This window comes from Monodelphis domestica, chromosome 4 (genome assembly GCF_027887165.1).
Source record: "Monodelphis domestica isolate mMonDom1 chromosome 4, mMonDom1.pri, whole genome shotgun sequence".
Taxonomy (NCBI): Eukaryota; Metazoa; Chordata; class Mammalia; order Didelphimorphia; family Didelphidae; genus Monodelphis; species Monodelphis domestica.
The window spans coordinates 72,532,160-72,558,229 of record NC_077230.1 but is presented as its reverse complement, the minus strand read 5'-3'; the positions used below and the strand labels follow the sequence as shown (position 1 = coordinate 72,558,229).

The 26,070-nt window shown below is 39.3% G+C and overlaps 1 protein-coding gene across 1 annotated transcript in view; it reads right to left on the bottom strand.

Annotated features, from left to right (window-relative positions):
* Positions 1–1,369: 1,369 nt before the first annotated feature.
* The window catches only part of PLCXD2 (phosphatidylinositol specific phospholipase C X domain containing 2), a 91,131-nt gene continuing 66,430 nt past the window's right edge, over positions 1,370–26,070 (bottom strand). Inside the window, 4 exon segments of the mRNA XM_003341211.4 lie at positions 1,370–8,633; positions 14,625–14,666; positions 14,668–14,797; positions 14,800–14,863. Coding sequence (XP_003341259.3) covers positions 8,471–8,633; positions 14,625–14,666; positions 14,668–14,797; positions 14,800–14,863 — 399 coding nt within the window. The 3' untranslated portion in view covers positions 1,370–8,470.

The following is a 26,070-nucleotide window of genomic DNA, read 5'->3' as shown; positions in this document are numbered from 1 at the left end:
AGGATGAATATAGAGAAAAGTTTCTAATAGGAAACAGATCATCAGGAGTCACCTGGAATCAAGTTTCAGCTGAATGGTATGTTGGAAAGCACATGACAAGGAGTTGAGAAATGAATAGATAGTGAGGAAGGGTAGGTAACAAAAATGACTTTTTTTTCCTTGTGGTGTTTGGGAACAGAAGAAAAGCTATGGGAAATCACTTAAGGGCAAGATTAAATGATGTTTTTTTAAGGATGAGGGAAACCTGGGCATATCTGTGAAAGCATAAAAGAGAGAGAGAGAGAGAGAGAGAGAGAGAGAGAGAGAGAGAGAGAGAGAGAGAGAGAGAGAGAGAGAGAGAGAGAGAGAGAGAGAGAAATTGATCAAAGGAGAAAAGAATGAGAGAAGATTGAGTCTGATCCAGGCCAAAGAGAGGAGCAGATGGTGGCAAGGACAAAAGCTCAAGTTCATATTCCAATTCTCTGAAAGCATTAGAAATGGAATGCAAGATTATTGTTTCTCTAAAGCACCAATAGATGACTAAAGTAAATTGCTGAGGCCAAAAGCAAATATGACTCCCAGGTTTACAAAGTATTCTTTGCACATGGACCCCCTTCCTGAGGCTTAACTGTATTTTCTAGAGACTTTGTTCATTTAATCAAAATCAGCTGCTCTAGGACAGGAGATGGAACCTGCCACCTGAGACAGCAAAATGACACTGAATAGCAGGAAAAAAATACCTTAGGTCTGCCCAGATTTTATGTTGTCCTATTTGCATTCTGGGTGCATGGGTCAACCTCAGTAAAGTTAGCTTCATTGAGGTTTTCACCTTTTTTCTATTCTTCCTTCCTTGTTATCGTACAACCCATCCCTAGAATGAGTCTCACTAAAGCTAGAATTGCTCACAGGGCGTTGTGAAGAATATGGACAAAATATAAAGGAAAAGAATATGCTGCTCATCTGGAAGAACTCCTTGTGGGAAAAGGGATAAAATCACGCTTTCCAGTCATTCTATTCCTAGAGGACCATGGTGGACTATGGAGAGAACTTGGAGGCTTTATTATCTTGATTCACTTAAGGAGTTGCTAAAGGTTTAGGAACAGAGGATTTTGGAGCAGACCAGATATTGTCTCTGAGGTTGTGCTGTCAGAACCATCTTATTTCTCTTCCCAGGAACAAAATCTGGTTGTTTTATCTAATTAGAAGCTCTGATACGGTCTTACATATTTTCTTTCTTGCTCGTTCTAGAGATTCCAGACACACTCAGTTGATTCTAGTGCTAGATGCTCAAAAGATAGATCTCTAAATACATTTTCCTGGGAGTTGTCAATAATAAATTATGTGTTAAGATAAACAATAGTTCAATGACTAAATACCAATACAGAGGAGCTGTGTGCTAAAATGTGATGTTTATTGTCAGAGATGAAAACTTCTGTGGGTAATTCAGATAAAATACAACATAAAACAAACCAATCCAAAAAATAAGTTACATGATAGGCCATTAAAAAATAAAATCTTCACAGTTAAAATGAGGTATTCTGGCTTAACAATGCAGAGGAGATTGCATAATTCTATCAAGAAATGAGAATAGAGAATAAACTGAACAATTGTTACCTGAAGAAAAAAAATGAAAGAAATATAGACATACAGTATAATTAAGCCACAAAATACATTTTAATGTGAAAGTGCACAGATATGCAAACTGTTAATTATTAGATCAAGTAGCATTCCTTTTGTTTCATGCACTTTAATGTGATCCAGCCAATATAGAACAAAATACAACAGTTAGTACATACAGTACATCATTAATTTCATGGTTTTTCTAAACTGACCAATACTTATTTTGACTATTACAGCATATGTTCTAACTCATTACCTGGTTATCACGAGGTTAACTGAGATGACAATAGGCATTCACATTGTACAAATTGTGTATAGTAACACTTTACTCAATGCGGATTAAATATTAGGCTATAAGGTAGTAAGGATCTTAGCAGCAACCACAGGTGACACAATCTGCTCCTACAAGCTATCGCATGGACACTACAATTCCAAGATGGAAGCATGTATTCATGCTCTAGTAATACAAACTGGAAATGTACAAAGCCACATAGGTTCCATGTGACATCTCAAAGTGCTGTCTCTTAAATTTCCAGAGCATCTAGACTTGTAAAACAGCCCTTGTTAGCCATCCTCCTTCCCCTGTGGGTGGAGGCACGGAGACTGAAAGGGGATGGGGGTGAGGGTGGGATGGGAAGAAGGTCTAAACAGGAAGAAGAGTGAGAGTCACATTAATGAGGTCAGAAAAAAATTGTGCTCCTATAGCTTGGGTTGTGCATGCCCTTCCTGTTGGCTAACACAGATCTTCCTAACCTTCTGTGACCCAGAGCATTTGGCAGGTGGTGGAAGTTAGATGTGAGTAAAGAACAGAAGATGGTGTTAAAGGAAAGTGATGAGAGAGGACTCTTCTAGTGATGGAATTATAGGAAGGGACTGAGGGATTAGGTGCCAACAGATAAGAACTACAAAACTTTATCGAAACCAGTTTGGTCTGGAGACGGGCTGAAAGAATCATGTGAACAAATTCTCTTGGAGAGCTTGCAAACAATAAATACCATAGGATGGGGCCAGCCAGGGTCATCTTAAACTTAATTCTGAGAGGGTTAAGAGGGAGGGAGTTTTTTCCAGCATGGTATTGTTTTAAAAAAATGTATGTGAGTGTGTGTGTGTGCACACACATGTGTGTGAAATCCATAATGCATTCTGGTTTTGGGCCAGCTCAGAAATGTCACAGGGTCATGGGGCAATCATGCCATTCTTTGGAGGGAAACTGAAAAAGCCACAACTTGAAGAGAGGACTCGTAGGGGTGCAAAAGAATTGCTCAAGTTTAATTGGAGGCAAACCAACATGCTGGTTTCTACCTCTTCAAACCTGTTTTTCTCATGCCACTCCAATCTGTCTTGTTTTGCTCAGTGTACTTGTCCTTAATGTCAAGTACCTTAGAGGAAAGAAAAAGTCCTCAACAGTTTGCTGGAAAATAAATCATTTTTAAATGAACAAATATGTTTTAAACCCTAGAAAGAAGCCTAATTCCACATCCAATGTTTCATGTTATCAAGCTTGCCTCTTACTAAGTGTTCTCCCTACTCCAAGATTGATTTTTCTTTCTTGTTTCACATAATGTTCTGCAGCTCATTCTGGGATTCTGCATGTATTATGGGTGCCAATGACTATGCTGACAGTTCACAGGCATATTCCTCTTTCCCCCTTTTCCTATCTCCCAGATAGCCAGGTGGCTCTGCCATGGAGAACCTTCTGTTCTTGCCAAAGAAGGCTTGGGAGGAGAGGGCAGACAAATAAATAGCCAGGTAGGGAGATAACAGCAAGTAAAGGGAGAGATTGGCATGGGTTTTCTTAAGAGTTGGACATGAACACTGATAAAGAACTGGAAAGCTAACAAGAAATCCTCAGTAGGAACAGGAGCAAAGCCTCTCAATTTGACTAAAGCCTGACTAAACACATCAGGAATTGTGGTGTTGGTCAGATGATTGGCAAAACTGGCCAAAGGAAGGTTATCATGGAGAAAATCCCAGGATCCTGTTTCACTTCCTGTTGTCTATCTCTATCCTTTCTCCTACTCTCCTAATATTTATAACCTAGAAGTTATAGAATGTTTGCTATTTTTAAAAAAATGCAGCAATGCTTTATTTATCTTCTCAGCATCTGAAAGCATACACTTACATGTTAGTGCTAAGAAGATACCTACCTTTACCCTGTAGTTAGCCCTCCCCTGCCATCTTCTGTCATTTCTCTAAAAATGAAACTCAATCCTTGGTTTTTCAACTAGCCCTATAAGAAATTAATATCACTTCAACTTTAAACTGGGACTCAAAACATTGATCACACTGAGTGGAATGATCAGAGACTTTTAAATGGTGGATTGGCTCCTTGAATTCCTGTAAACTCTTTTCTCTAAATAACTCTGAAGGATGGGATTGCCTATATGTGCTTTATCATTGGTCATAGAGTTTTTAAAAAATTGGGGGGAGTGTGCTGACTCAGGGATGCTCTTTTCACCCAGAACATTATTGAAGAGCAATCTTCGTCTCATTCTTTTTCACAGTTAACCCCCAGATGACCAAATTAATTTCATATACAGAATACTATTAATCTTAGTCTTAGTGACTTCCCTGAAACATTATATTCTTGATCTATCTCTCATCTGGACATCTCCAAATGCTCAAATAAGCTAGTGGCAAAAGGCATCCCTCATCATCGATTGGTGAAGATTAGGGGACACAGTGGGACAAAGCCTTGACCCCAAAACTTGGTCAAAAAGCATTCATTAAGAGTCTGCTTATTTGCTAGGAATTGTGCTGAAACCTTCCACAAAGCTGGAAACACCATGAGAAGAGACAGACTGATGCACCTGGAAGGTCTACACTGGATTCTCACTTATTAGTGTGTTTTTTCCCAAGTACATTTAATTTGGAGGTATATACATATGGTATCCATCCAAGACTTCCATTAGCTTATGAGGGGCCCTCTAAAGAATTCCAAGGGTGATGGAAGCAGAGGGTTTCAGCTGGAGTTGGAACTTCTACCTCCTCCCATTGAATGGGTAGGTTTAATGGCACTCCACCCTCCCCTTTTGTCCCACAAGGGGCATGGTTTTAATATCCTTTTGTGCAACCCTTTCTAAAGGTTAGATCCAAAGAAAGCAAAAACAAAGACTACAACATGATAGCATTCATTCCAATGCTCCCCTAACCTGATTCCATCAGCCAACACTGACTGTTTCAAATGGGAAATTTGCTTGACCTGGTGGCTCCCTAAAACAATCAAGTCCTTTTCCTAAAGAAATGTGAGCTTCTTAAATCTGATGATATGAATTCTATCAGAGGAAAATTAGGAGGGAGCCCTATGGTGCTAAGGAGCTTGGATTTTCTTGGAATCAAATTCCTTGTGCTTTTCTAGCGTTTAAAGCAAAATCCTGGGTTTTGCCTAGGTGGCCAATGTACCACCAAGAATTTCTGTAGCCTGGGACTATAAAACTAAAGAAGCATTGGCTCAAGTGATTGCTCTAGTTTAATGCATGCATTTTCAAATATTGTCTGCAGAGAGCCTCTGACAGCTGCCTTAATTTAAATGTTAATGTCATATTTTTTTCACCATCCCTTTAGCCTAACCTTATCCCCATCTCTCTCTGTCCCTGACATCTTCATGAACCATATTGGTACCCCAGTAGGATCAAAAGCCCGGTCTTGTAAACAATGATAGGCAGTTCAGGACGACAACCCTTATCTGCCAATGGGAAGTTAGATCAGGCAACTCAAGGGATACTCAGATTACATCTCCATAGAAATGTGGCCCCAGATCTTAGGAAACTGGGTTCCTGTTTGGCTCAGAAGCAAACATTTAGCTGATTGTGGAGTCCAACAATATTCAGTTCTGAATAAGCATAAATACTGTTTTAGTTTTTAAGTCCCACACAACTTGGAAGAATCAATAATGTGGTTGGGGCCACTTTTCTTATGGCAGCCACAGGATGGGTCACTGACCCAAACAGATGTCCCTCTCCACCCGCCTCCCTCTCCTCTCCCAATTCTCTTCCCCGACTCTGTTGTCAAAGGAAGAGAATGTGAGTATCCTTTAACATCTGTGTTAACCTTTTCCTAGGGCTGAGAGGCAGCCAAATCTGGGCCAGTGTTTACAGTAGAATTATAAATCACATCCCTTGCCCCATCCCACTGACTCCAAGACAGACTGTTTCCCAAATGTAAACAAGGATGACAAACCGAAGTGGCAATAATGATCTCCAGCACCCTGCCATATTCATGTGGGCAGCTGCTGGTTTCTGTACTTTGGAAGCAAGATTGAGGACTTTTTTCTTATTTATCCCAAACCTGAAATCCACTTGGTCAACACAGCAGGAAATGATTAAAATGAAACTCAATGACATGCTTAAAATGAAACAGAACAAAATACTGAAGGGGAAAAGCAAGTAAACAGTTCTTTGATCAGTAAGGAGCCCTTGGGTGCCACTGGCATTCTATTCATTAATGCTAGGAACACCTGTCCCCATAGCACCATGGAACTGAAAGTGCCGAGGCTCATAAAACAGGGGAGAACAAACTGTCCTTCCCTAGCCTCCCCGTCACTGTACGGTTACAGACAAGGAGCTGGCAGGCTTCTGATCCAGCCCCATGCAACTTCTCCAGACTAGACAGGGTCTTAGGCTCTTCTCTTCCTCCTCTTCACCTTGTTTGTACTGAAGCAGGGTGCACACAGGGAGCATCCTCTAGTTTCAAGCAACAATACCTTTTTGTTTTACTCTTTCCCTCCCTTTCTTTGACAGTATAATCCCAGACACTGCCTCTTCTAAAGAAACGTTCCAAGACAAGGAAAGCCCGATTTTTCCACTGGGGACTGGGATGTGAGCAATTCAGGGTCTGTAGACAGAGCATCTGAACTTCCCCTTTGTTTGAAGAAGTGGCATTTGTAGCAAGGCTAGAGAAAAAAAGCTGGAGAATGAAGAGATATCTTCTTAGCAGCCGGCTGGATGCTCCCATTGCAGAAAAATGCCAACCTCCAGCTACCAGCAACACAGGGACAAAACAGAAAGCAATTGAAAGAGATGCCCAGCAAGACACACACACACACGCACACACACACACACACTCACACGTGTGTGTGCATGTGTGCAAGTGTGCATACAAATGCATGTGTGTATGTACATATGTGTGTGCACTCCTTCCCCCTCTCCCCACCAAAACCCACATACATTTGGCATCTTGGTTTTTCCTTTTTTTTCCAGACTCCAGAGGCTGCCATTTCTAGAGAATTCCCTGCTGTATAAGGTGCTCCGCAATCAGATCCAGATTGGTAGAAATGCATATTATCTTTCCCTGTTTTCTCCTGCTAGCATTCACTTTTCACTCCTGTTCTGGAGGGTTTTCTTCATAGATGAGATGAAAAATAATTCTCATTATCCATTTCTTCCTCAGCCATTGCACTGGTGCAGCAAGAATGGTCCTGAAAAGTCTACCAAATTTACAAAGTCCTTAGAAAGCATAGGAGAAAAGACAACATAGCGCGAAGGTAAATAGCAGACTGAGTCACACACAGATGCACTGAGAAAGGTGGTCCTGCCAACCTAGAGAAAATGGCCATCCTCTCTGTCCTGGGCAGGAAGGAGTCCTGGAAGCTCCGTCTGACCTAGGAAGCACTGTCAATAAACTGTGTAGAAATAAGTAAATAAATACATAAATTAAGTGAGAAAAGAGCTTTCTCAATCTAGTAAGCACCTCTTATCAATCAAGAAAAGTTTTCTTTTGAGTTTCAAAGTCCTTCATCTAGTGATGGTTAGCTCCAGTCCAAATACCCTGTAGGAGGCTGATCAAATTGACAAATGAAATCAAAGCTCTCCTACTACTGCTTTTTTGTTTTGGGTGACACGCAAACCATCCTAAATGTCCCCCAGGTAGTCTCGGTTCCAGATAATCAGAGAATGGCTCCAAACTCACTGGGAACATGTCAATGCAATGCCATTGCACTTTTCAAGCATGATTTTGCCGTGGTACTGTCACAAAAGACAGACACCAATCCCAGATGTACCCAGAGTTGACCATGACCTCAGTAGCTGGCTTGAGGACCATGCTCTGCCAAAATAATTTAGAATTCAACTGGTATTCCATTAAGTAATGATTCTGAAACAAACAAAAAACCCTGACATGAGATAGCATGCAAATCTAACCCTTCTTCGTACCCAATTTAAAATTTTCTTCTTCCTTTCTTTCTCTTATACACAACTAAAACAAATGGAAAGGAAGTAATGTTTTGGGACTATCAAATACACCTAAATCTCTGGGCTCTATTTCTCTGAGGAAATCAATTGGCATGTGAACAGGGCAAGAAATATAATAGCAGCCCCCTTATTAATACCACCATGCTAAATTCTACTGGCTGGCTCTATAAAGGAGTGGGTCATTTATCTCCTCGCCCCTTCCCTAACACCAGTTCTTTCTTTTTAATACTCAGGGGATCCCATCAGAGTCCTAAGTTGGTGTCTAACTACCACAGGACAGAAACACTTGGAATAGGATGTCTCCCTGTTCACGGATGTCGGGCCTCTTACTGCCATAAACACAACATCTTGAAAGACAGCAGAGAAAGAAACCAGATAATGGACATAAAATACCCCGATGGGACCTATTATCCACATTCCTGACCAATTATTCCATCCTATGATCCAGTGAAAAGAAACTCTGACACTGATTATTTAAAGTGGGATTTCACCCCTTAGAGTTTCCAATATGCCAAAAGTTTCACCTGGAAAACTAAAATTGACAGCCCTATGAATAAAGGAAAAGGGCCTCCACTGAATTCACCTCCAAAACTCTGCCCAGGGACTACTACCATTGGCAGGGACACCTGTCAAAACTCTGCCCTGAATCAATAAATTCAATACGGAGTTAAATAAAAACGAAATCAGCATGTAGCCAGAGCTCTGTCCCCTTGTAGGAGGAGGTCATTCAACTCAATGACAGTCGTGGCAAAGTCCACCAGGTCGACGAAGTCTGACGTGATGATGTTGACCCCTAGTTCTCCAGGCTTTTGTGTCTTCACCCAGTTCAAAATCACAGGAAGGTTCCTAAAAATAATGAATGGAGATTCATTAAATTTAATTAAATTAATTAAATTAAATTAATTAAATTAAAGGGCAGCATATCCAGGGAGTTCTCCTGCTTGATGGTTATAGACTACTTTCAGGGATCTTCAGTGATCCTCTCCAAATAAGAGAATGATTGGAAACCTTCCAGCGTTTAGCCAAGTAACTATACTGCTAGAGAGACGACCATCCAATTAACTCAAATGCCAAGAAGTGCCATGTTAGATCTTGAAGCTATCATGGACTTAACATGGAAAGCTTACCTATGGGAAACCTAATGGAAAACACATTCCTCCATTTACCAATTGGCTTAGATCTCCCAATTCAGGATGCATATGAGTGATTACCACAGTGATTACCAAAGGGCTATTTCAGTGCTGTATTCCTATTAAGAATTACTTCCATTAAGATTTATTGAATCAGGGGGCAGAGGTAAGTGGCACCATGGATAGTGTCAGACCTGGAGCCAGAAGGACTCTGGTTCAAATCGGACCTTGGGAACTTCCTAGCCACCTGCCACTGGGCAAGTCTTTTAACCCTGTTTGTTTGGCTTTTGGCTTTCTGTTGAATTGTTACTAAGACAAAAGGTGAGGGTTTAAAAAAGGCTGAATCAGGAACGCTGCTGTGGGTTCACAGATTGTACATAATTTAAGGTCTTGGGACAGGATAGTCGTTTAAGTAGAGTCAGTCTTAGGTAAGAGTTAGATGGCAAAATTGGCATTTATCAATCCTCTGGCCTTTCCTGGTTTACTTTTCCATTCTCTCCATCCCAACACTACAATGTCTTTTGGGTTGTCTATAGGTGTTCACAGTCTCCCACTGTTGTATGAGGTCCTGATTTACAAGACTGAAACTATTTTCTAAACCTAATTTACTCTACTTTCTCAGGAAGCAGAACCTACTTGTTCTATGTCCTGTTCCCATAAAGACCCCAAATCACTTGGTTCTTTATGGGAAAAAAATCAGAAATCAATTTACAATTAGATATTAAATTAGATATTAATGGTTTGATGTGGTATAGAGTATCCTTGGTCACTGATTCTTAAGACAGAGGATGAAAGTTCAAATTTCACTTCTGACAGCGTATGTGCAAGGAATTTGGGCAAACTGCTTAACCTAACTGGGCCTCAGTTTCCCCATCTGTAAAATGAAGAAATTGGACTATATTATCTCTAAATTCTCTTTCAGCTTAAAGCTTGTGATCCTTTGAAATTCCCAAATCTTTTGCTTTAGTTTAAATAATGTTTTTCTATTGGACTGAACCTGTAATTTTGTGGATAACTTCTGGTGAGGAAATTACTTTTATTAATAATCTGTTCTGCCACTCATAGTCAATTATCTAGGACAATGAGAATTTAGGTGACTTATCTAGTGTCACACAAACAATATGGCTCTGCTTTCAGTCAGGTTTTCCTGACTGTGGCCAGTTCTCTATCCTCTATATTATATTACCTCTCAAATTAATAAATGGCAGAAATTAACACATAAGTGGTGGGTTCATGTGGGAAATCAGCCAATGGTTATCCAGGCTACTGAAGGTTCTGGTCCAACACAGTGCTCTAATCTGGCCTGAGGGCCCTTTCAGTTGGGAGAACCATCACTGAATCCTTCAGGTCAAAAGTCCTGACCGGTCCCAAGGCCATCCAAGCAGATTTCTTTATCTCAGAGAAACCTAAAATGCTAGTGCTAGAAAGGGAACACAGCAAATGAATGAAAACGGTTGGATAAGAATCCGGGTCTCCGGGTTTACATAGGGATGCTCTTTTCACTGCATTATAAGGCTGCCTCCAGGATCTGGTTAACTTTGTCTGGCAGTCCTAAGGAGACAGCGTTGATGGGAAATGTAAACACTACTGGTTGGTGGAAAAAAGGGAACTTTGAAACTCCACCTACTAAAAAGATGCAGCAACGCTGAGTGTCAGGAGAAATTTCACAGCTCTGTGCACTCTCTGAACAGTGGCAGGCTTTAAAAAATGGAACACAAGTGCCCCTCTCTGTTCAGCACAAGAAAATGCAAGTAGCCAATTCCAGCTCCCCTGAGCTAGGATCTGGGGAGGTCAAGCAGGGAGAGGAAAGTATTGTGTTTCTCTGTGGTCACCAGAGACAAAGAACTTTGTTTTAGGTTTCAAGCTGCAGATGTCACCTTTGTTCCAAAGCTGGGGTTACAAAGAAGGAAAGGAAGGTGAAACAAAGAAACAGCTCAGACACTTTCTGGCCCTCTTTTTCCCCTTTTCACCAAAACATGAATCTGTCAATATCAGAATCAGTGATCTTGATGTAAGAGAAGATGTAAGAGGTTTTGCTAAAAATAAGAATCCTTCACTGGCTCAGTTAGGTGGCACAGTAGAGTGCTTGCAGGACCTGAAGTCGAGAAGACTCTTCTTCCTGAGTTAAAATCTGGCCTCAGACACTTACTAGTTGTATGATCCTGGGCAAGTCACTTACTATGTCTGCCTCAGTTTTCTCAGCTGTCAAATGAGCTAAAGAAGGAAATGAAAAACCACTCCAGTATCTTTTCCTAGAAAACCCCAAATGGGGTCACAAAGCATCAGAATTAACTAACTCTGAAAGGTTATAAGGTAGGGAGGTAGAGACCTGCCTCTGCTCTTTTTTTTTTTTTTAACCCTTACCTTCCATTCTAGAATCAATAATGTATATTGGTTCCAAGGCAGAAGAGTGGTAAGGACTAGGCAATGGGGATTAGGTGACTTGCTCAGGGTCACAGCTAGGAAGAGTCTGAGGTCACATTTGAATCCAAGACCTCCCATATCAAGTCCTGGGATTCACCTAGATTCCCCCCATCCCCCATGATCTTGAAAGCTATTGAATGAGCCTGATCTCAGAGTTCTAAGCAGGAATGGAGGTCCTTTCTACTGCTCCCAGGAAGCTTTTTTTGCTCATGATTTTTCAAGCAAAATCATACCTTTTTTGATTCTAGAGAGCAGAGGTAGATTTGAGGTAGGGAAGAAAAGAAGTTGTTTAGGGTAGGAATTCACATAATGAATGTTAAATGTTACTTTTAAAATTGCACATATTTGATTTTTTAAATTAAACAATAGAAAATTCACTTTTGCAATCTCATAGGCAGTTCTTTTGTATTAAGATGAAAAGAAGCATTGTGGATTGTGGACAGGGTACCGCTTTTGGAATTAGGAAGCTCTGTATTCCTATCTAGCCTCCAAACCTTGCCAGCTGTGCAACTCTGGCAAATCCATGTGCTCCAGTTGGCCCTAATACTTATCTAAGTCATAGATGTGAATTCCATCCTTTGGGAATTTGATGAATCAAATCTCATCTCTTATCTACCAGTAGTGGCTAGTAGATAGAATAGAAAAAAGGCAAAATTTTCTCAAAGGTGGAATGAGGTAGGGCACCATTTTGCAAAAGTCTGATTTCTGTCTCCGCCAACAGGAAGTCCTAGCCCCTGGGAGTCTGGTCCAAATTACCTTCGGAATTCAGCCAGAAAGGCTGTATTTCTGGTGGTTTCAGTCCAGACCAAAGAGTGTGTCACCACTGACCTTGTTTATCTAAGGCCTCTGGAAGTTAACAACTTTATACTGAGCAAACCCACTTTAGAATTTTTCCCTGTTGGATTTGGTCAGGAAAACAGTGCCCACTTCCATTTTCACAGCATTACTTTAGACTTTATTGGATGTGAGGGACTGTGCTTTAGGGGGAAGGGTGCTGAACCATCAGTGCTTCCAGTCTCCATGCCCAGAGGACAAGTTAGTCTCACTTTATATGCAATCTTCTGGAATAAGCTCTTTGCCAGAACTATATAGCCTCTCTTTGAGGTCTCTAACTTACCCTCTACATGGCTTCCTAATTTTTTTTTTTTTGGTGTGTGTATGTGTACATGGTTGTTATTGTTCAATTTTTGCAGTTGTATCTGACTTTTTATGACCCCATTTAGGGTTTTCTTGGCAAAAATACTGGAGCGGTTTGTCATTTCCTTCTTTAGCTCATTTGGCACATGAGGAAACTGAGGCAAACAGAATAAGGGACTTTATCAGGATCACAAAACCAATAAGTGTCTGAGGCCAGATTTGAACTCAGGAAGGTAATTCTTCTTGACTCCAGATCCTGCAGGTACTCTATCTACTGCATCACCTAACTGTCCTTTGTGCAAATAGTAGAATTTTTTTTTTTAACCGTTACCTTTAACTTTAGAACTATATTGTTCCAAGGCAGAAGAGTGGTAAGGACTAGGAAATGGGGGTTAAGTGACTTCCCAGGGTCACACAATTAGGAAATATTTGAGACAAAATTTGAACTCAGGACCTCCTGAAATAGTATGTCTTATAGGGTAATAGCCTCTGTGGTCAATGGGAACTTATGGTCACCATCTTTGGGGCATTTAATATAATGCAATCCCTCCCATAGGCAGAGCTATGGATTAGGATGACTCTGTGCTATTTATATGAGTTTTGAATGGTTGGGACCAAGAATTAAGAGCTCTAAGGGACTGAGATTTCATGAAGTCCACTCTCTTTTTTTTTATAGGTCATGGCATGATAGACTTGTGCCTAATCCTTCTTTTTTCAAAAGACTCCTACATCATCTCCCCTTCCACTTCTGAATACTTTGGTGTATCTAAACTGGCCTTTTCTGCGTTCCTCAAAATGCCATTCTCTCTCCAAGCTCCTGTGTCTATGGACTAGATCTCCCCCATACCAAATTTTGCCTTCTTGTCCACCTTTAGTTCATAGAACCTTTTTTTTCCCCCTCTGAGATGCAGCTTAGGTATCACCTTCTACAGGAAGCTTTCCTTGTTTATCCCAGTTGCTTCCTTCCAAATCACCTTGTACTTAATCACCTCATATTTAATTGTATTTATTCTCTTCAAAGTTATACTGTATATATTTACATGAGCAGCAGTGGAGCACCAGACCTAGAATCAGGAAGACCTAAATTCAAATCCAGCCTCAGACACTTATTAGTCATGCGATCCTGGGAAAATCACTTAATCCTGTTTGCCTCCATTCCTCATCTATAAAATGAGCTGGAGAAATGGCAAACCACTCCATTATTTTTGTCAAGAAACCCCAAATGGGGTCAGGAAGAGTTGGACATGACTGAAAAATGACTGAACAACAAAATCTCTTCATAGTTGTACTACTTATACTAATATAGGTTTCTGTTTTCTCATAAGAAGAGTAAAAAATGTTTTTTTTTTATCAACAGCACAGTGTCTAGCACATAGTGGGTGCTTAAAAATGATTGTCAATTAACATAGTACAATTCTTTCATTTTAGAGAGGAGGAAACTGAGTCCCAGGAAGTTAAGTGATTGATCTTGGGTACTACAGACAAAGTTATCAGAGTTAGGATTTGAAACCAAGACTTGAGTTTCAAGGACCAACAGTTATCTTTCTCCCGTAACAGATTGCCTCTTTCAACTTAAAATGATAAAACTTTGATTTCCCTACATCTCTGGCAAATGGGCAGGAACTTGCTGAGGAGTAGTTGCTACTGTTATTACAGCTTAGCTCCTTAGACCTTGCTGTCACCATGGAAGAGAGAAACCTGTCTTGTTGTCTGGTCCATCATGGGTCACAGGGGCAGCAGCCACTGATCAGATGACACACAGAGAGTATTTATTTGCTTATGGTGCCATTCAAAAGAAACTACAGAGCTTGCATGCCATGAACATATTTTAGTGATGTTTTAGAGTCCCTTTAGATGAACCTGGCTCAGATATGAGAAGGATTTATATTTAGTTTTTTACAAATTTATATGTAATATAAATGATATATAATAATAATTATTATATAGGATATATAAAATAAATATAATATACACTAAGTATAAATATCATACATATAACATATAATTTATAAATACATATGTATATATATTTACAGAGAAGGAATCCATAAAATATTATGGCGGGTGTGCTGCTTTATACAACCTGCAACCAAAGTAACTAAGGTTAATGAAAAGCTTCACTTATGAAATCAATGCCAATCCTTACTTGTGCACCAGTGTGTTCTTGAGACCACCAACCAGGCCTCGGCAATGGTCTTCACTCTGGTGTAAGAATAGCTTGGGAGACATGGAAAGCTCCACGGGGAGCTCTTTCACCAAGAGTTGTTTCCAAGAAGAGAATGAGTTTCCTCACGCACGTTGTGTTGGCCCATGGTGCTGAATCCTGTGTCCTGGCCATAGGAAGGGATATTGCGTGGAGAAGGGAGAATGGTAGAAAATAAGAACCTGAAGTTGGTAGAAACAGAGAAAGGAGAGGAAGAAAATGAGAAATTAATGTATAGATTGATAACTAGGTGGTGCGGTAGATAGAACATTGGACCCAGAGCTGCTTGATTTCTTTCTTTCTTTCTTTCTTTCTTTCTTCTTCTTTCTTTCTTTCTTTCTTCTTTCTTTCTTTCTTTCTTTCTTTCTTTCTTTCTTTCTTTCTTTCTTTCTTTCTTTCTTTCTTTCTTTCTTTCTTTCTTTCTTTCTTTCTTTCTTTCTTTCTTTCTTTCTTTCTTTCTTTCTTTCTTTCTTCTTTCTTTCTTTCTTTCTTTCTTCTTCTTTCTTTCTTTCTTTCTTCTTTCTTTCTTTCTTTCTTTCTTTCTTTCTTTCTTTCTTTCTTTCTTTCTTTCTTTCTTTCTTTCTTTCTTTCTTTCTTTCTTTCTTTCTTTCTTTCTCTCTCTCTCTCTCTCTCTCTCTCTCTCTCTCTTTCTTTCTTCTTTCTTTCTTTCTTTCTTTCTTTCTTTCTTTCTTTCTTTCTTTCTTTTCTTTCTTTCTTTCTTTCTTTCTTTCTTTCTTTCTTTCTTTCTTTCTTTCTTCCTCTTTCCCTTATCTTCTATTTTAGAATCAATACTATGTATTGGTCCCAAGGCAGAAGAGCAGTAAGGGCTAGGCAATTGTGGTTAAGTGACTTGCCCAGGGTCACACAGCTAGGAAATGCTTGAGGCTAGACTGGAACCCAGAACCTCCCATTTCCAGACCCGGCTCTCTATCCTTTGACTTACCCAGCTGTCTCTTGGGAACATTTTCAAGTTCAAATCAGAACTTACACAAGTCCTAGATATATGACCCTGGATGAGTCACTTAACCTCTGTCTGCCACAGTTTTCTTATCTTTTAAATGGGGGGAATAATAGCACCCCCCTTCACTGTGAGAGTCAAATGAGATATTTATAAAGCACTTTGTTCTTAAAGCACTATACCCATGTCAGTTATTATTATATTTAATGTAGTCTGCTCTCATAAAAATCAAAATCTTAATTTTGACTCGACATTAAAATTGATGGCAAAATTGATGGCAAAGCAAAGTATTGGATAACCACAAGCACCTGCATAACTTCTAGATATAGATCTAGATAGATGAGTAACTATTTTTACTCATATTGGGGAAATCTTGGTATCTCAGTGGATGGAGAGTCAGGCCTAGAGATGGGAGGCCATGAGTTCAAATTTGGCCTCAGACACTTCCTATCTGTGTGACCCTGGGCAAGTCATTTCACCCCCATTGCCTAGCCCTTACCACTCTTCTGCCTTGGAACTAATGCACAGTATTGATTCTGTGAAGATTGGATTTAGCTATCTCCTGATTTGTAACAATGAAGATGCTTATTCTAACAAAATCAGAAATGTCTTGGGAACTTTGCATTATTCCACCCTACTTTGTCTAACAAAATTGGGAATGTCTGTAACCATGCTTGAGGATTGAGTTTTAAGAGGGTGGCCTTTGATAGAGAAATTGACAAATCAGAAACAGCCTACAGACCCCTGGGCTGTCCTAAGTCAAGCTTAGGCTATGATTGGTGCAGAGGAGACACAGGAAAGTGAGGTAGAATCATCTAGCTTTTTTCACAGGGCTTGCTCTCATCGGTCTCTTTTCCCAGAGAGGTGGCTCTGGCTGGCAGCGCGCTAAGTGTTCCAAAATCTTGGTGTGGTGGCAGCTATTTGTCTGGGTTTTAGTGATGAGTTTGCCCTTGAGCTAATTCAGATTCAGGCATCTTGGCTGAGCCCTTTTGGAGTTCAGGCTGATTCCTTCCTCCTTTACTCTAAAACTTTATCTGCCTAGAGCCTCTAATCTTCCCCCCTGGCACAATCCAGGCAGGAGAAATCCTACACCCTTTCCTTCTCCCTTCTTCTTAATTTCTTTCCACTCTATTAATTAAATCACCATAAATTTCAAGCTGACTTGGGTATTTTTTAATTTGGGATATCCCATGACGACCAATAATTAATATAGTTTAGGTCACAACGCTAAAATTATCCTTTTCAATTCTAAGGTGGAAGGTAAGGTTTTTTTTTTTTTTAATTGTTACTCATAAAAGTAGCTAGCAGGCTAGTAGACTGGATAATGAATTGTTGGTCATGTCTGTGATGTTAATTAATTTGAGGGAATATGTATTTAGGGGGAGACAGTAGTGATACATAAAATGATAGCACAACATTCCTTAGCTAAAAGAGTTCTTAGAGACTGTGAAATCTTCAAGAACTTTATTTTTATGTCTTGAAAGGGGGAAGGGAAAAGTATTTATTAAGCACCTACCATGTGCCAGGCACTATGCCATGATCTTTACAACTATTATCTTATCTGATTCTCACTGGGGTGTGATGCTATTGTTATTATTATTATTATTATCTCCATTTGACAGCTGAGGAAACAAATAGATATTGAATCACCTCTTCAAAATCACCCAATCTGAGGGTGGTATTTGAACTCAAGTCTGACTCCAAGCCTGGTGCCCCATCCACTGAGCTGTCTAGCTGTTGGAGGTGGAGTCAGGATGCAGTTTATACTCAGTGGAGGCTATTTGGGGATGGACCTGGGGTCAGAGTTGGGGAAGAACCCCATGAGACCTGTTCAGTGCTGAGCCCATGCCCTGGGTGCTTCTGGCAAGGCACAGGCTTGGGCTTCTTCTGCAACCAGAGACATCTGCTTGACACTGTCTCAGGTCCTGTCCTCTCCTCCAATCTTCTCCATGAGAGGTTTGGTCACTAAGCAGTATGAGCTTCCCATTCAGGAGACTTTAAAATCAGAGATAATTTCATTTCTTGTTTTCTTTTCTCTTTTCTTCTGACTGTGACTTGAGATTCCAACAGCCCTCCCTTGGGCTTCCAGTGACAAGAGGAGAAACCAAGTGCTTCCTATTTTAATGGTTTAAGCATCCACCTTCTCCAAAGGATAGAATATGAGTTGTGGATTGATGTTCCATATTCCAAGCCCTTGCCAATGGGACCTTATGAGGTCTTTTGTGTACTAAGAATCCTTTTGGTGCTTAAGGAAATAAATAGCTTTCCTCTACTTGTACACTGAACACTTTTCCAAAAGAAATTTTTTGAGAGAAATCAAAGAAGTGAGACAAAATGAAGTTTTGTTTAAAGTGATTATTCCCAGAGTTCTTCTTGGGGCTGGAGTTGCAATGAGTCAGAGTCAATGAGAAAAAGGCTGACTCTGCCAAGATGGATGGATCCCTGTTTGGGTGACGTCAAAGCAGAGTTGGTTATTGTTGTTTTTCAGTCATTTCAGAAGTGTCTGACTCTTTGTGACTCCCATTTGGGGTTTTCTTGGGAAAGATACTAGACTGGTTCATCATTTCCTCTTTCAGTTTATTTTACAGATGAGGAAACTGAGGCAAAGAGGATTATCACATGATTTGCCTAGGATCACACAGCTATTAAGTGTCAGAGGCTGGATTTGATGTCAGGAAGATAAATCTTACCTGCAGGTCTGGTACTCTACCCACTGTTGCACCCTTTAATGGAGAGAGCTCCTTAGCTGCTTTGGCCTGTTTTGGTCTGTCTTCAGGCATAGATTAAGAAATGAAGCTCAGATAGATTGTGGTTTATTCAAAGATATACGATCATATACTAGGATTTATGTTAGCTAAGACAATTTGTCACAGTTTTCTAGAAGGATTTCTCTGTGGAAATATGGGAGGTGGGATGGGTGAAGGCAATGAATATGCTCCCAGAAAACAGCTAATTTCCAAAAGGCTATTACAAATGCCAAGAGTCCCATGATTACACGGATACAGCCGCAGTGCCAATGCCCTCTCCTGGAAGGAATGCAAATCTGCTTACCCTCTAAATTCCAGCTAGCTTGGCTGAGAGAAGACTCTTCCAGCTGGGGAATAGGAATGTTCTGACTGTTTTGATTGTCTGTCATGGGCATCTAGCTAATGATTACGGTGCCTGAGTAACCTGTTCTGCATGCTAAGTACAGAACAGCCTTGAAGAGTGGATATTTCATTACTCCAGGAGGTCAATGAGACTGGATATGCTTTTCAAAAAAATGTTTTTGAATAATTGATTGCTAATGATATCTGTGGCAAATATGAATTTTAATAAGCTTACCCACATGTTCCTCATAAGCAGAAGATTGCACTAGAGTTTGGGAAGGGACTCCTTTCTCCAAATAGTCATATTATTGTTCAAGGGTTAAATATTGTTAGCATAATCTCTTAAGGTAGAATGAATTAATGGACAAAATGTCAAGAGACCATGCATTCACTGTGCCTTACATAGAATAAGTACTTTTTAAAGATATGCTGAATTCATTTAAACAAGACCAAATTATAGATTCTTATAATAATAATAATAGTAATAATAATAACAATTTATATATAATGCTTTAAACTTTGTAAAATGTTTTCCTCATAAAATTAGAATATACCTTAAAGAATATTCACTTTTTAATCTTGGTCTGTATGACTTTGTGCCATTTAATTTGCCCAGGCCTCAGTTTCCTCATGTGTAAAATAAAGTCTTTGGACTTTATCATTTGACATTCCTTCTGGTCCTAGAGCTCTAATCCTAATGGGCATATAAGTTAGCAGAACTGTCTAGCTCGCTAGGTAAAGATTCTACAAATGGAAGGCTCACAGTTATTCCTATTTCTGCTCTGCAACATAAAATTCAAGTATATTCAATTTAACATTCATTAATTAATTATCTGCTTTGTGATAGATACCGCACTAATCACTGAGAATGCAGACATTTCATATCCAGCTGTATTTCATTAGAATCTCATCATCCTACAAGGTCACATTGACTCAGAAACATATCTCTTCATCCCCCCCCCCCCCTTCCCCTGAGGTCCCTCCCTCTGGAAAGGATGGAGGGTCAATGGCAGAGAGCTCTTCTCAGATGCTCCATTTAAAGAGGGCACCCAGGGCAATCATTTGATTTCCATCAGCTTCACTCATGACTTCAATATGGCCCCAATGATTCTGTCCTTTTCTTTTCCTCACATTTCAAGTTATTGTTGAGTGTTGTCTTCCTTCATTAGACTGTGAGCTCCTTGAGGAAAGGCACTGTCTTTTGCCTTTCTTTATATTTCCAGAATTTGGCACAGCTGCTGGCACACAGTGGGTGCCTAATATTTGTTTATTGACTGACTGATTGAAAGATAAAAATTAAAAAATCCTTGCTCAAGAGATACTAATAAAATAAGCATATAGATTCCGAGTTGGTTAGATGGCCAGATTCAAAGAACAATTGTGAATAGTTCAACACCAATATGGCAAGATATTTCCAGTGGAGGACCCAGGGATCTGTGCTTGGCCCTGAGCTATTTAACATGTTTTATCAATGACTTGACAAAGGCATAGATGGCATGCCCATCATATTTGCAGATGACACAAAGGTGGGAGGGAAGGTTAACATACTGGAAGGCAGAATCAGACTCTAAAAGGATCCTGGCAAGTAAAGGCATTGGACTGAATCTAGTAAGATGAAGTATAATGGGATTATTGTAAAATTTTCCACTTGGTTATAAAATAGACTTCATAAGTAAAAGAAGGGAGTGTTTATGATGCTCTCATCAAACCTCATCAGGAATATTATGCTTAATTCTGAGTTCTGAGGTTTAAGAAATACATTAGGAAATGGAAGAATTTCCAGAGGATGTCAACCAGGATAGTGAGAGGCCTTGAATCACATTGCAGGAGGACTGATTGAAGAAATTGGGTATGGAAAAGAAAACTGAGGGGCCGGAGTATGGGAATAAGAAGCTTTTATTTCTAAATATTCGAAGGATTGTAATGTGGTTGAAGGACTATTATTGTTCTGTTTGACCCCAGAAGGCAGAATTGGAGCAGTAAGTAGAACCATTTAATAGGTTTGATGTCCAGATACACTTCCTAATGAGCAGAATAGTCCAAAAGTGAAATGAGCTGCTTTGACAGGGGATGAGTCCCTTCTCCTTAGAGGTCTTCAAGCAGAGGTTAGATAAATATGCACTAGTAGAGATTCATTTACTGTATGGGTTAGACTAGATGACTGTTGAGATCCCTTCCATCTCTCCAATTCTATGATTCAATGATCTGGTTCTACAAAACTGAACACTCGTTTAACTTTGGGCAAGTGATATAACCTCTCTAATTTCTAAGTCTTCATCTGTAAAGTGAGGAAATATTAGATAACTCCTAAGGTCCTTTCAGTTCTACCACTCTTTGACTTTCCCCATCTTCCTCAGTTCTAGTGCTGTCCCTCTGTTAATTACTTCTAATTTGTTATTTACCAATGATCATATATGATAATGCATAATATATATGTTTACAAATAACTAGGGACAAACATGATAGATATAGACTTAGTAATATCTGTATCTGGTATATAATAATTAGGTACAAAAATATAGACAGATAGCTATTTCTCAGTGTCTATCTTTATCTCTGTCTCTATCTCCCCTTTCTCTCTCTCTCTCTCTCTCTCTCTCTCTCTCTCTCTCTCTCTCTCTGTCTGTCTGTCTGTCTGTCTCTTTCTCTCTCCTTCTCCTCTCTATTTTGCCATCTCTCTACCTCCATCTATGTCTTTCTCTTCATCTTCTTATCTTTGTATCTCTCCTCTCTTTTTCCATCTATCTTTCTCTACCTACTTATTTACTGATCTCTCTATAGATCAATATCTATTTCCCTCTCTTCTCCCCCTCTCTGTCTCTCTCTCTCTGTCTATATCTTATTTGTACATAGTTGTTGGCATGTTATCTCTCTTATTAGACTGTGAGCTCCTTGAGAGTAGGAGTTATCTCATACTTTTATTTATATTCCCAGTGCTAATCACAGTGGCATATAGTAGGTACTTAATAGATATTTATTGACTGACTGGCTCTTTGCTTATATTTCACTATTAGCAAAAAACAATTTTAACAATCGCACTTGCTCCTATTTCTTTGCTATTGCTTATGCATAAATTCTCTTCTCATCTATAATTTCCTTTCATAGTTAGCTAGGAATTCTTCACTAGAAACTTTCTAAAGAAATCAAGGAAGGAGAGGGCAGCTAGGTGGCTCAGTGGATTGAGAGCCAGAGACAGGAGGTCCTGGGTTCAAACCTGGCTTCAGACAATTTCTAGATATGTGTGACCCTGGGCAGATGACTTGACCTCCATTGCCTAGTCCTTACCACTCTTCTGCCTTGAAACCAATATACAGTATTTTTTTTTTAAACCCTTACCTTCTGTCTTGGAGTCAATACTGTGTATTGGCTCCAAGGCAGAAGAGCAGTAAGGGCTAGGCAATGGGGGTCAAGTGACTTGCCCAGGGTCACACAGCTGGGAAGTGTCTGAGGCCAGATTTGAACCTGGGACCTCCCGTCTCTAGGACTGGTTCTCAATCCACTGAGCTACCCAGCTGCCCCCTACAGTATTGTTTTTAAAAGGGTTTAAAAAAGGGGAAATCAGTGGAGGAGAAGCAAGAAGGGGAGGAGAGGTGTTACTGGAAAAAATGGGAGCAGGGATCAGAATTGAAAATGATAACACGCTTTTCTTTTCTTTTATGAGTGAGCTCATGTTCAGCCTCTATAAACTGTTCATCTATTGCTTTGTAATAGCTGTTTCTTGTGTCTCTCCAACTAGATTAAGGGCTCCCAGGAGGCAAAGATTGAGTCTTCTAAATCAATTGTAATTCTCCCCAACTCAAGTACTTCCTCTGTACACCGCTCTCTATGTAAGAGGTGCTTGCTTGTTGGAAGAATGAGAGACAACTGAATGGGGAACACTCCTTGCTCCCATCTTATACTAATAAATATGTAGAAACTCTTAGATACAAGGTCAGGTGCATTAGGTGAAACATTTTTCACTTCGTTGTTCAACAGAGGGATAATCCTTCCAGAAAAGCCTCTATTCTGCTTTTGCTATGACAGTGAAGAGTAGCAATCACTTCTATTGAAGTGTACTGATTATGTAAACCCCCCCCCCAAAAAAAAAAACCTGCAATGAAAAAATCCATGAGAGAGAAACAAGAAGGGAAGGAAAAAATGGGGACAGGGATCAGAGATGAAATGGATGACACTCACCAACAAATAATTTTCCTTTTCTATTCTCCTTAGATTCTGTTTACCGTAGTTAACTTTCCTTACAACTGGAGAACTTTGTAGTTTAACAGATAATAATATATGTGTGTATATATCTATACAACATTATATGTACACATATACTATTTACTACATTTGTTCACTGAATGACAAGATTAATAAAAGGATGAAAATAAACTTAAAACTGTCTAAAAGTGACTTTCTTCACCATAAAAGAAATATGATTACGCCCTCCTTGTAAACACTATGAAGCACAATGATAAATGTTATTTGGTTCAGTGGATTCATAGGCAGGTCTAGATATGGGACATCCTGAGTTCAAATCTGACCAAAGACACTTCCTAGTTGCATGACCCTGGGCAAGTCTCTTAAGCCCCATTGCCTATCCCTTACAGTTCTTTTTCTTTGGAACCAATATGCAGTATTGATTCTAAGATGGAAGGTAGGGGGTTTTTTAACTAAAAAAAAAAAAAAGCCTTTTGTCACAAGATAAAAGCTATGCTCTAAATCCCTGCAGAGGGCAAGCTTCCCCCCATTCCTGGTCTATTTGGTCTGTTTTGTTTTTCTGAACTTGTTATTTTGATAGTGATTTTTGTCCAATTTAGAATGAAATAAACTTTTAACCTAGAATGCTATTTTTGTGAGGACTATGAAGGTTGCCTCTATGGAACTTTATTAGCATGGAAATAATCAAGATTTCCAAATGACATCATCTTGTATATTCTCACTCCTAATAACATTAAGGTTCATAAGCTTAGTTACTTAAAAGTACTTTGTAAATCTTAAACTTCTATATGAATGTTACCAGTTATTATCATCATAGAGTCTAGCATCTAGTTGGTACTTTATTAGATACATGTTGAATGGAATTAATAATCATCATGTATGTGTGTAGTCACTGGGATATTTGGGCAAGAAGTACTTTTAATAAATAAAAACAATCTTGTTTAATGGCACAAATAATGGCATCACACTAATATTATTTTACATACGTCCAGTTAGTGAATATTCCATTCTTGAAGTTTGACTTTTTTCCCTTTCCATTATTCTTTAAATTGTCCAAGTTTCTTTATATTCTTGTACTCGTCAATGTTCATTGCATTGGAGTATCCCATTACATTAGACGGCAGCTAGGTGGCACATTGAATAGAGCACAAAACTTGAATTATGGATGATTTATCCTTCCGAGTCCAAATCAGGCCTCAGAAGCAACTAGCTTTATGGTCCTGGGCAAGTCACTTAACTCTGCTTGCCTCAGTTCCTCATATGTAAAATGATCTGAAGAAGGAAATGGCAAACCACTCCAGCATCATTATTAAAAACACCCCAAATGGGGACCCTAAGAGTGGGATGTTACTGAAATGATTGAACACATTCCATTTCATTAATGTATTATTTTATATTAATATTTTTGTATTAATTCATTTAAACTGTCCCCTACTATTGAACATTTAGGTTGCTTGTTTTTCCTCTAATTATAAGCTGGTCTGCAGTGAAAATCTTGGGAAAAGAGCAATCCTCACCCTTTTAAAAAATCTTTCCCTCTGTCTTAGAATTGATTCTAAGGCAGAACAGTGGCCAAGGCTGGGCCACTTGGATTAAGTGATTTGCTCAGGGTCACACAGTTAGAAAGTGGCTAGATTTGAACCCTTCTCTAGCCCCAGCTGGCAGTCTACTGAGTCACCCACCTGGCCCTGTGGAGGTTAGGATTTTTAAAAAGCACCTAGACCTGCCTCTGTCCTTTGCTACCTTTGTGACTGAGAATCACACTTAACCTCTCTGAATCTTAAGAGCTTTATCTCTCAAGAGTATGAATAATACCATCTGCTTGGACTATCTCAAAAATATTGTGTGGATCCAATTAAATAATGGATGTGAAACACTCATCAAAATTAAAAGATTTAAAAATTATTATTGATATAAGCCATTTAAGATATATTGGCTATGGAAGGAAAGGAGCAAAAAAGATGGTGGCAGTGGTTTTTCTTCATTGATACAGGGGTACAGCCCCTGAAAAGCATCTGAGTAGGTAATGACAAGAACCAGCTTCTTAGCAGAACTGATCAGGGACAAGCTGGATGCCGCCACTAGGTGGCACACAGAATTTGGAATTAGAAAATCTTATTTGAATTGTCCCTTAGACATTTAACAGCTGTGTCCCTGGGAAAATCATTTGGCTTCTCCTAGCCTCAGTTTCCCCATATGCAAAATCGGGCTCATACTAGCATTTCACATAGTATTGTGAAGATCTAATAAAAATGATTAAATGAGATAATACATATAAAAAGCTTTACAAAATTTAAAAGTGTATATATTTATAAACATATAATGTATTTATAAATTATACATTATATTTTTATGTATTATGCAATGATATATAAATGTATATGTACATTTATAAGTTTACATAAATGTTGTTCAGTTGCTTTTAGTCATGTCTGACTTTGTGAAGCCATTTAGGATTTTCTTGGCAAAGATACTAGAGTGGTCATTTCCTTCTCCAATTCATTTTACAGATGAGGAAACTGAAGTAAATAGGAGTGACTTACCCAGGATCACACAGCTAGTTAGTATCTGAAGTTAGATTTGAATTCAGGAAGATGACTTTACACTCCACACTCTATATTCTGTGCCACCTAGCTGCCCAGTACAAATATTAATAATTATGATATCTTCCTGTGTAAACCTTAAAATTCCTTAGACTTATAAATGTTGGAAATTTTACCATTGGGAAATTTCATACTTGTAAAATTTCTTGCTGATAGTCTATTGGAATGTGAACCCCATTGGCATGGGAGGTTCCTTCTCCTCCCTTCTTAAGATTACTTTAGGACAGGAACCTTTTGCTGAACAATGGAAAGGACTTTGACCTATGCTTAAGCATAGAACAGGAATTTCTTTGAGTCATGATTGATTTTAGAATTGATACAACAGAGATACTTGGAATCAATCTCCACCCTACTCAGTCCTAACAGGATTGAGGAAGGGCTGCAGCATAGACCAAAATTTAATTATTCCAATCTCTACCCTACTCAGGTTAACAGGATTTAGGAAGGGCTGTAGCAAAGGATCAAAGATTTAATTATTTGAAAATATGACCTTCAACAGACATGTGCAAAGCCAGAGACCCCTGGGTGGTCCTGGGTTA